Source organism: Octodon degus, unplaced genomic scaffold (assembly GCF_000260255.1).
Source record: "Octodon degus isolate 3935 unplaced genomic scaffold, OctDeg1.0 scaffold00079, whole genome shotgun sequence".
NCBI classification, from domain to species: domain Eukaryota; kingdom Metazoa; phylum Chordata; class Mammalia; order Rodentia; family Octodontidae; genus Octodon; species Octodon degus.
This window is the reverse complement of record NW_004524655.1, coordinates 9,152,127-9,168,452: the sequence shown is the minus strand read 5'-3', so window position 1 is coordinate 9,168,452 and position 16,326 is coordinate 9,152,127. Positions and strand designations below refer to the sequence as shown.

At 48.6% G+C, this 16,326-nt stretch overlaps 1 protein-coding gene across 5 annotated transcripts in view; it reads right to left on the bottom strand.

Annotated features, from left to right (window-relative positions):
• Tchp (trichoplein keratin filament binding) overlaps positions 1–12,098 on the bottom strand; it is a 35,612-nt gene extending 23,514 nt beyond the window's left edge. For 3 of the 5 annotated variants that reach the window (XR_002822162.1, XM_004636298.2, XM_023721003.1), the window contains exons 1-9: positions 11,994–12,098; positions 9,820–10,013; positions 8,045–8,255; positions 7,415–7,471; positions 4,401–4,469; positions 3,711–3,884; positions 2,900–3,012; positions 2,676–2,742; positions 566–738 (exon numbers count right to left, since the gene is read on the bottom strand). Coding sequence is in view for 4 of the 5 variants with exons in the window: in XM_004636298.2 (XP_004636355.1) it covers positions 566–738; positions 2,676–2,742; positions 2,900–3,012; positions 3,711–3,884; positions 4,401–4,469; positions 7,415–7,471; positions 8,045–8,255; positions 9,820–10,013 (1,058 nt within the window). In the remaining variant the exon portion in view is untranslated. Of the gene's footprint in view, positions 1–565; positions 739–2,675; positions 2,743–2,899; positions 3,013–3,710; positions 3,885–4,400; positions 4,470–7,414; positions 7,472–8,044; positions 8,256–9,819; positions 10,014–11,679; positions 11,813–11,993 lie in introns of those variants that run through there. The other 2 variants (XM_023721002.1, XM_023721001.1) reach the window with 2 other exon arrangements.
• Positions 12,099–16,326: the final 4,228 nt, after the last annotated feature.

Sequence of the window (16,326 nt, the reverse complement as noted above, 5' to 3'; positions counted from 1 at the left end):
TATTTTAAAAAATGTATTTGACTGTTACAGGGTCACAGCTCAGACTCATAGTGATCTGCCTGCTTTCAGCCTCCCCAGTGCTGGGACTGCAGGCGTACACCACTAAACCAGGACTCTGTGGCCGGCTCAGCCCGCCACTGGTGCAGGGCTGGCATGGCATGTGCTGCTGGGGACCAACCACGGTCCCTGTGCTTGCCTAAGCAGGCACTTTAGTATACTAAGCTATCTCGCCAAAGCAATTAATTATTTAAAAAAAACACCAGACTCCATTTTTACAGACCCAAGAAGCATTCAGCATCACTGCAATTTGGAACAATTTCCTTTACATTTCTAGGATTTTTCATGAACAGATCAGTAGGCAAAAGCATAATGATTTCCACCTCAAACAACTTAAAGGAAACACATCCACAAGGAACACCCACTAGGGTGTGGACATACACCTTGGGAGTAAGACTCATTCCCAAGGATGATTCTTCATGAACAGGTAGCCCTCTTGTTGACCTGACGGGCACTTCTGGGAACCAAGGCAAAGGCCAGGGACCACGAACAGGCCGCAGCCACTCACCTCAACAGCACCTGCAGCTCCGCCTCGCGTGCCCGCTCCAGCCTCAGCTGCTCCTCAATAACTTGCTTCATGTGGGCCGCATCGGCCACAGCCTGCTCCCTCCTGGCCACGTGGACACGCTGCTCCTCGTCCTCCTTCTCCAGCAGTGCCTGCAGGATCCGCTTGTCTGCCTCCTAGGGGAGCGGGTGTGGACATGCAAGCCAGCCCCTCTGGAGTAGCCCCTCCTGCACACATGAAGAAGCAGGCTCGGGCCTCCTTGCTCTCAAGACAGGTCGGGAAGGGCTGGTGAGATGGCTCAGTGGTCTAAAGCACCTACTTAGAACAAGCTTAGCAAAGCACAGGGACCAGGGTTCAATCCCCCAGCACCACATGCCAGCCAGCCCGCCCCCTGGTGGGCTGAGCTGGCCACACACAAAATAAATAAATAAATATTTTTTTAAAAAAAAAGACAGGGCGGGAAGACGTGTGCACAGACCGACCCTGAAGCTTTAATGTAGGAGGGAAAAGCCAGGAACAACTCAAGTACTACGGTGTACACCCAGGCTGGTCATCAGTTCAGACCGACCTGTGCACAGCAACAGAACAGGGTGTACCTGAGGAAAAGATGGGGGGCTTAAGGGTCGCATATCAGGAACAGCTATAACCCTGCCACCTGGTGGTTTGCTCTGACCACAGCGGGCAGGGATGGTTGGGAAAAATAATAGATTTGCAAGTCACAAGATTGCTCAATAAAATAGCTAACAGCAATGCTGAATGCATACCTAAAAAATTCCAAATAGGCTAATTCTAGCTTTGCATGAGAACACACACTGTATCCCAGCACTCTGGGAGGCTGAGGCAGGAGGATCAAAGTCCAAGCCCAGCTCAGTAGCCCACTGACTTACCAAGACCTTGTCTCAAAGTGAAAAATAAAGTACTATGAGATATTCTGGAGAAATAGCTCAGTGGTATAAGCTCCTGCCTGGCAAGTGCAAGGTCCTGAGTTCGATCCCCAGTACAAAAAAAGGGAAAAAGAAAAAAAGAGATATGTTGAAGAATGCAACCTCAAATACATTTAAAAACCAAAGAGAAGCCAGGTGTAGTGCTGTACACCTACAATCCCAGCACTCAGAGGCTGAGGCAGGATGGCTGTAAGTTCAAGGCCAGCCTGAAGTACATAGTGAGACCCTTCTCAAAATAACCCAAAAACCAGGGCTGGTGAGATGGCTCAGTGGTCTAAAGCACCTACTTAGAACAAGCTTAGCAAAGCACAGGGACCACAGTTCAATCCCCCAGCACCACATGCCAGCCAGCCCTGCCCCCTGGTGGGCTGAGCTGGCCACACACACACACACACACACACACACACACACACACAGAAAGAAAGGAAGAAGGTAGCCTTTAAAAAAAAATAATAACCCAAAAACCCCAAAGAGGGAGGAACTCTTTGCTACAGGGTGGGGAATGCATGAGGAATCTCTTTGTGCTGTGTTTTTAGCAACAGCTTTATCGAAATATAATGTTTTAGGTGTGTGTGGTACTATGGATTAAACTCAGGGAGCTCTAGAACTGAAGTACTCTCCCAGACCCCATTATTATTATTATTCCTAATTTTGAGAGTCTTACTGAGTTGCCCAGGCTAAGCTGGAACTCGAGATCCTCCTGCCTCTTCTGCCTCCCGTGCAGCTGGGATAAGAGAAAACGTGCCACCAAGCCCAGCAGCTAATTTCATGTTTTGAGATATATATATATATGATTGCCACAGTAAAGCTAATTAGCATGCGTCAAGTCACACCTTTTCTTGAGGGTAGAACAGTTAAGGTCTCCTTTCTTGGCAGAAGTACTTTATTCAGCACTGCTGGAGAAGGCAGCCAGGGCAGCACCAGCTAAGCATGGGCTCCGCCACTGAGCCACACCTCTGTCCCCCAAGGACACACTACAGCAGTATGAACTGCGCACGAGCTCTCTAGACTTCCTCCTAGCTGAAGTCTGCACTCTAAGCAACACCTCCCCACTCTCCTACCCTGCGCTGGGCTTTAATTCTGATGAGAATAGAAAATACAGAGAGCCCTGGAAAATGTTTTTCCTCAAAAGAGGGTGAAAAAAGTGCTAAGAGGTCATTCAGACTCACCAGCTCCTCTTTGATCTGCTGTGTGCGCCTGTTGAGTTGTGCATTATACTGATGTCTCAGAAAGCGCCTGGAAATGAGCGAACCGCAGCTGCCTTCAGCGCCTTGCCAAGAATTCCATGGGCGGAGACAGCCGCTCACTCCGGGGCCCAAAGCTCTGCAGTTCAGGGAGCCCAGGCAAGGCAGGGAAGGCGGCAGACTGACCAACCCAACCGCCATATACGCACCCCAGCTCCGCCTTCTGCCGGAGAGCCGCCATCCGCCTCCTCTCGTCCTCCAGCCCCTCCAGCTCCCACCGCTGCCTCAGCAGGTTCTCCTGCTCCTTTTTCAGCTTGGTGGCCTGTGCTTACAATGGTAAAGCAGACTGAGGAGGTGGCCACCAGGTCTTCATCTCCATTTTCAGCAGGCTCTACACGAGGATGTCACCATGCTGCTCAGGACGACCTCCATCTCTGGGGCTCCCAGCTGAGCCACTTCCTGCAAGTTCCTTTCCTGGCACCACCAACTTCCTGGGATGGTCCATACTCACTAGCCTCAACATCTGGCTGCTCCGCCAGGCAACAACCACAGCGAACCAGGAGTAAGGCTAGTGCACGTTCTATCTAGCACCCAGAATTTGGGGGAGGCACCAGAATTTGGGCCTGTTATTAAAATATTCAGGCCAAAGAAGATGGGAAGCCAAAGGGTGGGGCCTCCCCTTACCTCAGTGACAAGGTGCTCAAAGCAAGCCTTTCTGAGCACTGTGCTGTCAAAGACCAGCCTCCTGGGCCAAAGTCTGCTAGTGCTGGCGGCTGTGTGATCAATCACCCAACCAAGTCCTGTCTGCTTAGCGCACTGGAAAGCCATGCTCTAAGACCCTCGAAGGTGTCTAAATGCACCTAATGGGACAGATACTATCTTTGGATTTCAGTGTTCTAGAACCTGGCATACAACAGAGGGGCACAGGAGAAGTGGGGACAGGAGTACAAAACCAGCAGTGGGCGCAGGGCTCAGAATCACTGCCCCAGCCATGCTCTTCTGGAGAGGGTTTGTGCTTACCTCCACCTCCTTCAGCCTCAGCTCCTCCATCTGCTGCAGCAGCGCCTCAGCCTGCAGCTTATCCTCCAGCTGCCTCCTCTCCTCTTCCGCTCTCATCCGTTCCATCGCTTCCCTTCGGGCCTTTTCATATTCGTTTTCATACCGCTTGTTCTCCCGCTCTTCAGTGGCTTCTTGCTACGAGAGCCCACATGTGGCTGGGAGTCAGGATTGTGACGTGCAGCCAGCCAAGGCCCAGCGCTCTGTCTCCATTTCGGGGCTGGGGGCCTGGGCCAGGGTGCACAAAAGAGGGGCTCCAGAACACTGCAAAATACTTTGCAGAATGAACCCAGAGGTAAAGCAGGCACATGGTGTGGGCTGTCCTTAAGCCAGAGTCGAGAGTCTGTAGTGCTAATTTCCTCAAAAGACTCCAGGGATAAGAAATGCCCTTGAAGACACACGTCCCACCTGTCACCTGTCACCTACCAACCTGAATCACCAGCCCTGAATCATTCTGCCCAAGAATGATCACTTAGGATCCTAAAACACCTAAGAACAAACATCTCACTTTCAGCACACCGCAGGTTAGCTTAGCTGAGCGAGCCCATTCCTCAACTGGGGTCAGAAACACTGAACATAAAACACAAACTCAGAGACACGGAGACAGTCTCATGCCTCTGCATGTGGGACTATTCCCAGGCTCATGTATCATACCTGCCTTTTTTCTTCTTTCTGTGTTTCCCAGGCATTTACTACATGTTTCCGGTGAAGGTCCGTCTCAATCTGAGGATGAGAAAGTGAAGGCTATCATCTCTAAGGATCCTGGGAGACACGCTCGCAGCCAAGAGTACACTGCCTTCTGTGCCTCACTAGAACACGTCTGTGACCTCCTAAGGACTCAGTGGCCCAGGTGTCTGGTAAGGGAGCACAAGACGACCCTGACACACACAGCCTGAACACAAGTCCACCAGAAAGCAAAGTACTGGAAGCTCACAGGTTGGAACAAGGTAACAGAAACTCTTGTTCCAAGTGACCCTGGGATTTAGCATGAAGCATGTCAGCAGACACAGAAATGGAAAGGCCACCTCTGGCTGGTCTAATGTGCCAGGACCCTGGGAGACAGCTCAGGCCAGGACAGCCCAGCCCTGAGATTGGCTCTTCAACACTCCCCTTGCACAGCAGCAGCTGTGACAACACACACTCGTGGTGGCAGAGGTTGCAACAAGTCTGATGTTGCTAGATGAGCAACTCCCAAGAATCTCTGGGCTGGGCGTGGTGGCGCACACCTGTAATCCCAGCACTTGGGAGGCTGAAACAAGAGGATCACTACGAGTCTGAACTACGCAGTGAGATCCTATGAAGCCTGTAGACCCTGTCCTCAAATAGAAATAGAAAAAGAAGCCATGTTGGTGTGCTGGGCTGTAAAGGGCTCAGGTCAACAACTTCTGACATTGCCAGTCCTATGGATGACCCACTACTATTACGGACTACTGGACTATATTGGAATATTTTGCTGAATTCACGCACCTACAATATTTAAATGACAATGGAATACATTTCGCTGACAAAACGAAACAAAAAAGGGGGATACAAATGAATGACCATTTTGTATCCGTATATACAAAAGAGTTAGGATAGATATATAGCTTTCTCTTAATTCAATGAGAAGGAAGATTTGTACTAATAGTGTTTGGACAAGATATCACATCAGCATCTTGTACTATGAATAACCACTAAGAAGATAACAATATGCAATGTATTAATTACTGAAACTCTCCTACTAACCAGTTTTGAACTCATTGCTATTTGTTTCTCAATAAAATTATTAAAAATAAAAGTTTAAAAATATTTTTTATAATTATTGCATTCAGCTTCTCTACTTTATAGAATATTTTATACCTACCTTTACAAAGAATTTTTTTTTTTTTTTTTAAACCAGGGATTGAACTCAGATCCTTGCATTTGCCAGTCAAGAGCTTATTCTACTGAGCCATCTCCCCGGTCCCTTACAAAGAATATTATCGTTCTGTATTTTTATTTTCTTGTTATGTGATTATTTGACTTTTGTATTGGTGTAATACTGAATCTCATAAAATAAATTACAAATTATTCCCTCAAAAACAACAACAAAAAAAGAATCTCTGGGATTTGAAAATGAATTGGAACAGTCCAAAGATTTTCTTTCAAAAATCTTGTAAGTCTAACATTTCTTGCCTAATTAAACATGTGAATATTTGTAACTAACTTGAATGTTCTGAGTACTTTCCTGAGTAAGGGACTTCAGAGGAGCCACTGAAGCCAGCAGCCAGCCAGAGAGAGAAATCCTCCCTCAGGTTAGTGCTCACCACACAATGCTCAAGAGCTCCTACACATGGGGCTGGGGAGAGAGCTCAGTAGAATAAGCACTTGGGGAGAGAGCTCAGTAGAATAAGCACTTGCCTGGCAAGTGCAAGGGCCTGAGTTCAATCCCCAGTTTCGCCAAAAAAAAACAAAAAAAAGAACACCTACACAGGGGCAGCAAACTTACAGCACATGTGTTATTTGGTTTTCTTTCAAGACAAAGGATGTTTACATATGAGTTGTTTTTACTAAACTAAAACCTTACCATTCAGGTTTGTGTTAGCACTCTGCGATAAAAAATAGGCTTTGGGTTGCTTGGGAACTCATCTCTAAAAGTTTCCCCATCCCTGATCTAGATGCTCCATTACTCAGCAATTAACAGTTTCTACATTTAACTGCAGATAAAGTAATAGTACCGAACTTGTACAAAAGCTGTTAGGCTGAAATGGTCTCAGTAGGGATTAACTTGCTCCAGCCCATCTCTGCTGAATGGTGCCACCAAGGCAAGACACCTCTCTTCCTGTCACTGCAGATTTGTCTTCCTGGCTCTTACTACCTTAGTTCAGGCCTTCTCCATCCCCCAGCTGGGCTGCTGCAGCATCTTCTTCTCAATGTGCCTGCCAGAGGGGTCACCTGGACCCTTAGCTCTTGTTTTTGCTTTTAAGACAAAGTCTTACTATGTAGCTCAGGTTGACATTGCACTCACTATGGAGCCCAGGCTGGTCCAGAACTAGGATGCTCCTGCATCAGCCTCCCAAATCCTGGGATCACAGGTGTGCGCCACCATGCCCAGCTGCCATGCCCTTAGCTCCTGGAGCTCCACTTCCCTGTGTGATGCCCTCACACAGCCACTTGTCACTCCCTGACTCTGTCCTCATGACTCAGCCCTTGATCTTGCAGTCACCTCCATCCAGAAGGTCCTTTCCTCACCTCTAGGCTGTTAGGTTCATCCTTTCAAACACTTCCCTGACCTGCGCTGGGAGCACTACCCCATGCCCACCTGCTAGTACCCTGCAAAGTGGCCCTCTGGCTCCCCACCTGGATGGTGAGTTTCCTCAGAACCAGGACTACACCTCACGTACGGGGGAGCAGTGTTAAGTTAGCATCTGTTAAATAGCTGCTGAACCCTTTAGTCTTGTCACCAGGCAGAAGACCAAGTGCTCTTTTAGGTGGCAGGAAGTTCCCCTATGTTTCAAACCAGCACAAGATTCATATTTTTTAAAAAAACACAAACTGGCTGGGGATATAGCTCAGTAGGGAAGCATCTGCGGGGCAAGTGTGAAGTCCTGAGTTTGATTTCCAGTGACAAAACAAATGAACACAGACCGAAAACTCTGAACAGGACCTCATCTACACAGGAAAATGAGTGGAAGATCCTTGATTTTCACCTCTCGAAGCTTTGGGTTGTTCTGTTTCCAGTGCTCGTACAAAAGCCGTTCAGCGATCTGCCAAGAAAACAAAAAGGAAGGCCTAATGTTGCTTTTCAAGTTCATTCCCAGCAGGAAAGACCCACGGTGGAGGGGAGCTCAGGCCAGGAGCGGCTCTGCTCGTGTGCCGTCCCCACACTGCTCTCCTGCTCTGCTGACCTCGGACCCACAGCCCCACGAGCCAGGCGGGCGTCTGAGAAGGACAGATGGCGCTGACAAAGACTCCTGCAATGGTGCTGAAAGGAACCAAAATCTGTTGCTGCAGATAGGTCCGTTCTAGGGGTCCCCAAATACACAGCAAGCTACAAAGTACAGGCTGGGCCCACTGTTCCATACAACCTCTGTGCAAGAGAAAATATGCTTTGTGGGACCACAGAACTGGAACAGGAAAAAGCAGTCAGCTGCAGCGACTTAGGGGTTAAAGTGAGGACAGGTGGCTCCAACAGGCGACACTCCCTGCACAGGATGCATGAACACCTCTCTGCCTGGCTCAGGAGTGAGCCAGCGCCTCCTCAGCCCGCGGTGGCCAGGAAATGAGCCCTTGGGGCTGGGGCTGCTTCCCCTGCTCATTCTCCCGAGCCCGCCAGTTACCAGTTTCCTCTGCTCTTCTTGGGCTGATTTCAGATTCCCATGCCGCTCCCGGATTCTTCTTTCCCTCAGGTTCATGCTCAGCCTCAGCTCCTCTAGCTCCCGGGCCAGCAGGTCCTGCTCCTCAAGCATAAGCTGCCGGAGTCTCTCACGTCGGGCCTCCAGACCCTTCCTCTTCTCCTCCTTCATCTTCTCCCGCTGGTATGCAAGCATGCTGGGGAGAACAAGACCACGGCACATCACTCATGCTCCAGCTAAGGCGGTCACCCTCTTCGCTGGATGGGTAGGAGGTGGAGGCAATCCCAACACTGACACAAGAAGTTGCCTCCCCACCCTGCCCAAGAGAGTAGATCAGAGAACAGTCTGCATAGTAGATACTCTTATTTTTGAAAAAAAAAAACAAAAACATAAAAATAAGCTTATATATGCAGATAGTAGCTAATTTAAATTTTATTTATTTATTGGATACTGGGTCTCACTACACAGTTCAGACTCCTAGTGATCTTCCTGTCTCAGCCTCCCAGGTGCCGGGATTACAGAAGTGCACCACCACATCCAGTTTCAAGGCCAGCATGGCATACTCAGGATACTGGAACCAGTGCAGCATCTGGTACCAGGGATTGAACTTGGGTCCCTGAGCTTGTCAGGCAGGCGCTTAGACCACTGAGCTATCTCCCAGCCCTGGCTAAATTTTCTTTTTTTGAGCAATTAATATGTGCCATGTACTCTATATGGGTAGTTTTTATATTATTACTTAACTTTGAAAGTTAAGGTTCACTTCACTGATGAGGAAACTGAGGCTTGTTCATGAAGAAAGCAATATAACCAGGAGCCAGGGTTTCCATCTAGGACTGGCTCCGAAGTATTTTTACGTGTACTGCAATAAAAAATCTTGCATATATTTAAACATAAACACAAACAGGGAAAAAAAAAACCATGGAAGGGTATGTGCCAGTCTGTGGTACTCTTTGGAGATGTGGGGTTATAAGGATTCCAGATTCCATCACTTCTGCATCACTGCACACAATCACGTGTGCACAGGCGTGTGCGTGTGGGTGCGTGTGTGTGTGTGTGTGTGTGTGGGTGTGTGTGTGTGATGTATCAGTGGAGACTGAATCAAGGCCCTTCATATACCCAGCCCCTTTTAAATTTATTTAGGGCTGGCCAAATAGCTCAGCAGATTAAAGTGCCTGCAACCAGGCACAGGGGCCAGGGATTCGTTCCCAGGGGCCACCATGCCGGCCCTGCCACCTGAGTGCGCTGAGATGGCAAGTTGGGACTGGGTATGATGGCGCGCACCTGTAATACCAGCTCTTGGGAGGCTGTAAACAGGCAGATCACTATGAGTCTGATCTAGCACTGAGACCCCGAATACCCTGAGACTCTTCCCTAAAATACAAACAAAGAAAATTTATTTATTTTGAGCCAGGGCCTTGCTAAGTCACTAAACTGTCCCAGCTGGATTCCAGCTTGCGGTCCTCCTGCCTCAGCCTTGCAGGGTGCTGGAATTACATGTGTGTGCTCCCTCCCATGCCTGGGTTCATCTTGTATTTTTCAACACGAATACGTTACTTTGTGGATGTTCTTTTTTTCCAATTTCCAGCTAGTAAAACATGACCCAGGAATGATCCTACGTGCATGACACCGACAGGCTAGGCTTTTATACAGGTACTCCACATTATTTGATGAATCCCTTGCAAGAACATACTGGGGAGCCATACCCCTTTATCATTAGGTGGTGCCTCAGCTCCACCCACTGGCCAGCACAGCACAATTACCTGCGCTGGTAGGAGTTCTTGGAGCTCCATTCTGCCTGCTTGGCGCTGCAGATGTCAGACGTCCTAAAGTAATGGCTGTTCTGCTCCCACTGCTGCCGAAGCCGGGCCTCCTGCTCTCGATGTCGCTGTCGCGCGGCCTGTTGATCCAGGAGCCTCCGACTGCACCAGTAGGAGGGCAGCGTGGGCAGGGCCATCTGAGGGGAGTAGCAAGGGCTAGGAAGTGAGTGACTGTAAACCCAGGAACCCACACCAGGCGGCTTCATCTATGTCTGTCTCTGTCTCTCTGTCTCTGTCTGTCTGTCTGTCTCTCTCTCTGGTGGGACCAGGGATCGAACTCAATACTTTGAGCTTACTAGGCAAGCACTTATTCCACTGAGCTATCTCCCCGGCACCCTCATCTCTTTAAGGATGGTATTCCCTGCTCTTTAGCTACACAACCAAGCCGGCTGGTGAAGCTCTGATAACTGCAACTGTGCTCCACTCCAAATCAACTGAATCATAAAAGCCTTAAATTGGGGTAGAGTCATCAATGTGTTTAAATAATTTGCCATCAAGGTGGCGAATCAGCAACTTAAATAAACTAAGGTAGGAGGGAGACAGCTCAGTGGCACAAGTGCCTGCCTTGACTCTAAATAAACCAAGACCTCTCAGCAGTGAGCCAAGCATTACCAGGGTTGCTACAAACAGAGCTGGGGATTGGTGTAGCAATGCAAGGCTATACATGTTGGTGACTTTCATGCTCTGCACTAAGTAACAGGGACCTTAGTATGTACTAAGCACTTAACATGTATCACTTTTCTCATTCTTAAAATCATCCCATTATTTGACAGGTGAGGAAATTCAAAGGAGTGAAACGATTTGCCCAGGATCACAAAGCCAGAAAGCAGAGGAAACAAAAGATCTGGGAATGTGGATAACTCTGAGTCTTTAGTCTGGACTACACACAGCGAGAGGCTGCCTAGGCAAAGACCTGGCCTACAAGTGTTTTGGTCTACCTTGAGGGCAAATGAAGGAAACACTAGAGAAAGGAGTCAGGTTGCCTGGGGACACTTCAGAACCCTGAGAACAGAGTGCAGTCTCAATGCCAGACCTCACTTCCCCATACGCGGAATACACCCAGTGCTTGCATTATAGGCAGCTGGGTTAGGTAGAGCTATTACAGGCAGTCAGACAGGGCTAGGCCCTCCCAGGAGCCAAAGGCTGGAGTCACATCTGCTGAAGGTCTGGCCTCAAGATAAACACGGAATGACCAGGCCTACACACCTCCCCAAGGGAAAAGCAATATAACTATAATGGGCATCACTTAATCCAATAAAGTCTAGACAGACATCAGTCACCCAGGTGAGTGACCTGGCCCACCTGACTCATCTCGAAAAAAAGGTCTGCGTTCTTCCCATGTATGATGGCTTGGCGACCTGCTTCCCCGTTAGGTTCACATTACCGAAGTGGCTGTACTTGTCAACTGACTGGCCGATCACAGTTTTGCTTTGTGCCATGTTGCAAACGCCCCCCCCCCCGTGATTTTGCTCTGTAAAACTTCCCTTTGAGAAGTGGGCTCACTGGCGACCCGGAGGGGGCTCTCCCAATAAAGCTTTCCTACTCTTAACCTCCATCGTTCCTCAGAATGCATTCTTCGATTTTGGGTAACACAAACTGACTTCTAGCTGTGCCTGACACCTAGCAGGCTGGTAGCTGTAACACTTCCCTTTTATCATTCGGAAATCCTTTGTCAGTAGGACTGGCGTCTAGGAAATGTGCGACAGGGCTGTGTTAACTTCAAGAATGTCAAACTTCGGGTACTCAAGGTCCTGGGCGCGAATGTCTGATCTGTGTTTTAAGACTGTTGCAGGATTAACCTACTTTTTCCTTGCCCTGAAAAGCCGCCAGTGGATAAATCTTTGCACCAGGAGTCAAACGGTTTAAGGCTGCAGGCCTGGATCGGCCACCAATGGGGTTGCTTCTCTGAACCGACCGAATCCTTCTCAGGGTCCAACATTCAACCGTAACGCAAAGACTTGCAAAGGAACGTGCTGGGCCCCGGGAGGGCAGGAGCCCAGCCAGGAACCCAGGGCTCGCGTCTTCCGGTTCCCGCCGGCGCGCGGCGGCCGACCGCAAGGCCCTGCACAAACCTGCCCCGACGCGCGCTCCCCTGGCACCGCAACCTCTCAACTCACGTTCCTCTGCACCTTGGAGTTTTCAAAGGATGTCGCGAACCGAGCTCTGCATGCGCGGAAGCCGCCGGACCAGTCCACACCTCCCAGGTAGCCCTACAGCTACGCCAACTGTTCGCTAGCCTGTTGCCGCGGCAACGGGCCTGACGACGGTGCACTGCGAGGGCCAAGCCTCCTCCAGGGCGGTGTGAACGCTCGGAGCAGAAAGATTGTGGGATTGTTTTCCCCCCTGGCGCCCTCTAGAGGTCGTTGTAAGATCAATAGCAAATGCGTTAATCTTTGAAACAGAAAAGATGGAGAAAATTAGTTCCTACAACAAAATTCAGGTGATGGTTACTTGGGTAGACAAAGGGAAAGAGAATAAATAGAGATAAAATAGAGGGTCCAGTGGTTCTCAAACATGACGGCACGTAAGAAGCATTTAAGCAGCGTCTAAAAATTGAAGTCAGAGTTCAATCCCCTCGGGGAAGGGGCCCAGGGAGATGGCTCAGTAGAATAAGCACTTCCCTGGCAAGCGCAAGGGCCTGAGTTCAAATACAAAAATTGAGATGCCCAGACCAAACTTCAAACAAATCCCGTCAGACTTCTCTCGGTGTGTTTAATGTACAGCCAGGGCAGGAGAATCCCTGACCCACAGTCGCAGCTGTCAGTCACTTTCTGTTGAAGCTTTAGATTGGTGATGGGTCCAAAGTTTTCCCTCTAGCCATGTTTTATAGCTCATATGGGCTATATGTATTTTTTCAACCAACTATTTCATTAAAAAGAAATAAAATGAGACTAGAGGTGTCAGTGGTAGAGTGTATGCTTAGCATGCTGGGGCCAGAAGTTCAAATTCCACCATTAAAATAATTTAAAAATAAAAATATTCATTCTCTCTTCTCTCATTCTCCCATTCTTCATGTCTTCATCCCTGTAATCAGGGCTTACAAGGGAAAATATTTACTGCATAACATATAGCTCATAGGATTATTTTGTAATATTCACCCAAAGAGTGTCAAATGCAAAAAACAGTGCAGGGAACGTTAGAGACCACGTTAGAGACCCAAAGAATCCAGTCGAGTGCCTTGATCCCATGGCAGTGTCCTGCGTGAGACCAGCTGAAGACCTAGAGCTCCTCACAATGCCCCCCACGAGTCCAGCTGGAGGCCTAGAGCCCAGGACAATGTCTTGTGCAGGCTTAGTTCATGGATCTGTGCTGGGAAGGCCCAACGGTCAGTGATGGAAGCCACGAAGTCTGTGCCAGTGGGATGAAGGACCCGTGCCAGCAGGCTGAGGGATCTGAACTGGAGCCAGGAAGCAACGCTCAGGGTAAGAACTGGAGCTCCCTCAAGGAGAACCAGAGCCATTCTCAGTGATGGTGAGGCCCCAACAGCCAAGAGCATATCGGGAAAGCCACCATAATGAGCTTCTCCAGGAGGCTCAGTGGCACACCACCCTCCCTTCCAGGGCTCTTCTTATATGTTGATAACAATCCTCAGGTGGGCTCCCTCACTGGGCACCAGGGCTGGTTCAGTGCAGCTGGCTGTTACAAGTTGCCCATTAGTGAATCCACCAGAGCCCCTCTTTCCTCCATTCATTCCTTTGTTTCTCTTGGAAACAGTATAGTATCCTTTTTAACAAGATGTCCTCTGAGTCAGAAAGCCCACGTTTCAGCCCATACCATGCCAGATGTGTATTCTTGGGCAGGTCATTTGATCTCCCTGGTCTTGGCTTCCTCATCTGTGACTTTGACAATAGCAACCATTCCTCTTCTAGGACTGCCTGTGTGACAATAAATGAAAATTAAATGCATTGTTCCCAGAAACAGAACTCTGAGAGCCTTCCATGAAAACACAGCCAAGCGCTGTCTTTCATATCTCCCTTTGCCCAGCAGAGGTTCGCTTTCTGGTTGCCAAACTCCATGCACAATTCCCAAGATCACTCTGCTCTTGGCCAAGCTCAAGGCCAATGTCCCATGCTATGTCCTCTGTGGACAGGGGAGACAGCACCCCACTGTGACCAGCCCAGCCACAGCTGCCCAGCCAACAGCCCAGTATGCGTTTGTTGACAGAACTCCCTGAGAACAGCTGGAACTCCAGAAATGCACAAATTGGACCTGGGAGACCTGGCTTCAGGTCTTGACTCCGTGTTCCTTGGGAAAGGATCTTCCCCTTGGAAGGCCTCATTTTCCTCATCAGTAAAATGGTCTAAAGAACTGGATAAATGCCACTAGTGAGATTAAGTGTTTAGGGCTTGACTGGCCTGTCAGAGGGAGCCGTCCCTAAACAGCCCAGCCCTAAAGGCCCCAAACCAGGACCTTTGGGCCTCTTCTGCTGCCTAAGCATTTGTGTCCCCTCACCCCCGCCCCTCAACTTTTGACTTCCTTACATAGCTGCTCATAAATATCTTTACAAACATCTTTTCCTTTGTTGTCCCCAAGCATCCTACAAGATATTTTATTGTATTGTTTTTGGGAATATGTCCTAGGAGCTTCACACCAGTCTTTTTTTTTTTTTTTTTTTTTTTTTTCCTTTTTGAGATAGGATCTGAAGGTGCTCACTATGAAGTGGCTATGAGCAGCATTTATTTTTTTTTAATTATTTGTTTATTTTTATTTATTACATTTATTTATTGTGTGTGTGTGTGGCCAGCTCAGCCCACCAGGGGGCGGGGCTGGCTGGCATGTGGTGCTGGGGGATTGAACCGCGGGGTCCCTGTGCTTTGCTAAGCTTGTTCTAAGTAGGTGCTTTAGACCACTGAGCCATCTCTCCAGCCCTATGAGCAGCATTTAAATTAGCCAGTTGTCTTCCCAAGTTTACTTGTGAGTCTGCCCAAAGCCCAGGCCCCTTGTCTGGAGATGGTCAGCGGACTCATAGTAAGCAAACCTCTGTGACTCACTGGTCCCCTCTGAGGCCTGTAATGGTGGGTAAAGCCGTGAAGCCACAAAGGACAAGACAGAGCCACAGCTGAGGACACCTGGTGCCAACCTCGATTCTCTAAACAAAGACTGTAGCGGTAGGCATCTCACTCCAGTGCAGTAGGCCTTCCTGGAGCTAGCAAAGCTCTCCTAAATTAACATAATGTATTACCTAGAAAAGTCGTTGAGCTGATTTCCAAGGTCCTTGGCTGGTCCTGCTCAGATTCCCAGCTTTCTTCAGTATTTCTCTCTCTCTTTTTTAAATCTGGTTGTTGCAGGTTCTACCACACAGCTTGGCCTCGTGGTGATCCGCCTGCTTTCAGCCGCCCCAGCACTGGGATTACAGGCATATGTCACTATGCCCACCCAAACTCTGGCTGGCTCAGCCCGCCCTGAGGAGGATGGGGCTGGTGCAGCATGTGGTGCCTGGGATGGAACCGCAGTCCCTGCGCTTGCCTAAGCTTGCCTAAGCAGGCACTTGAGTCCACTGAGCTATCTCGCTGGCCCCATCTCCTTAGTTTTGATAACTAAAAAATATGGGCTGCCCAGAGAAGATCTTGGTCTTAGCCTTCAGAGAGCCTCAAATTCTGTTAGAGGGTTTTGATCTTCTTGGAGCCCTAAAGTCCTACCACTTGACTCTTATTATAAGCCTTCACCGTACACTCCTTTGGGAGATTGCTGGCCTGACCAGTCCACAGTAATTAAGGGATAATATTAGTGCTTTAAGGGTCGTGCTAAGTCTCTAAGTTGCCCAAGTTGGGCTTGAATTTGCATCCTCCTGCCTCAGCCTCCTGGAGTTCTGGGATTACAGGTGCATCTCAACGTGCCAAGCTTACTGTATCTATTTTAGGCTCAGCTGAGCCTCAGAGAGGTGCCAGCACTTGCGTGAATTACAATTGCTGATAGGTGGCTGAGTCAGGATTTGAATCCAACTCTATCTGTTTCCAGAGCCTGGGTCCTCCCTGTCAGTGTGTTCTCTGCTGTAGTCCCAATGCCTGGTTGACAGCAGGCACTGAATAATATTTAAGAATGAAAAAGATGGATTGACCCTCATGTTTGGGTCCTTTTTAAAAAACAAAAACATGGTGTTGAATGTGAGCAAAAAAGAAAACAAATAAAAGAAGCTAATATATATTGATGACCGGGTAGAAAACTAGCTCAGCAGTCTAAGCTCCTGCCTGGCAAGCATAAGGTCCTGAGTACAAAAACAAAACAAAAGAAAAACCAAAAAACAACAATTTGGGCTGGGGAGATAGCTCAGTAGAATAAGCGCCTGCCTGGCAAGCTCAGGGTCCTGAGTTCAATCCCCAGTACCAAGAAAAAAAAAAAAATCAGTATTTGAAAAATACTGAATCTAGACTGAATTATATGTTGGGACCTACCAGATTCCAGATATTTTATTTTTTTTCTTTCTTTTCTTCTTTTTTCTTTTTCTTTTTT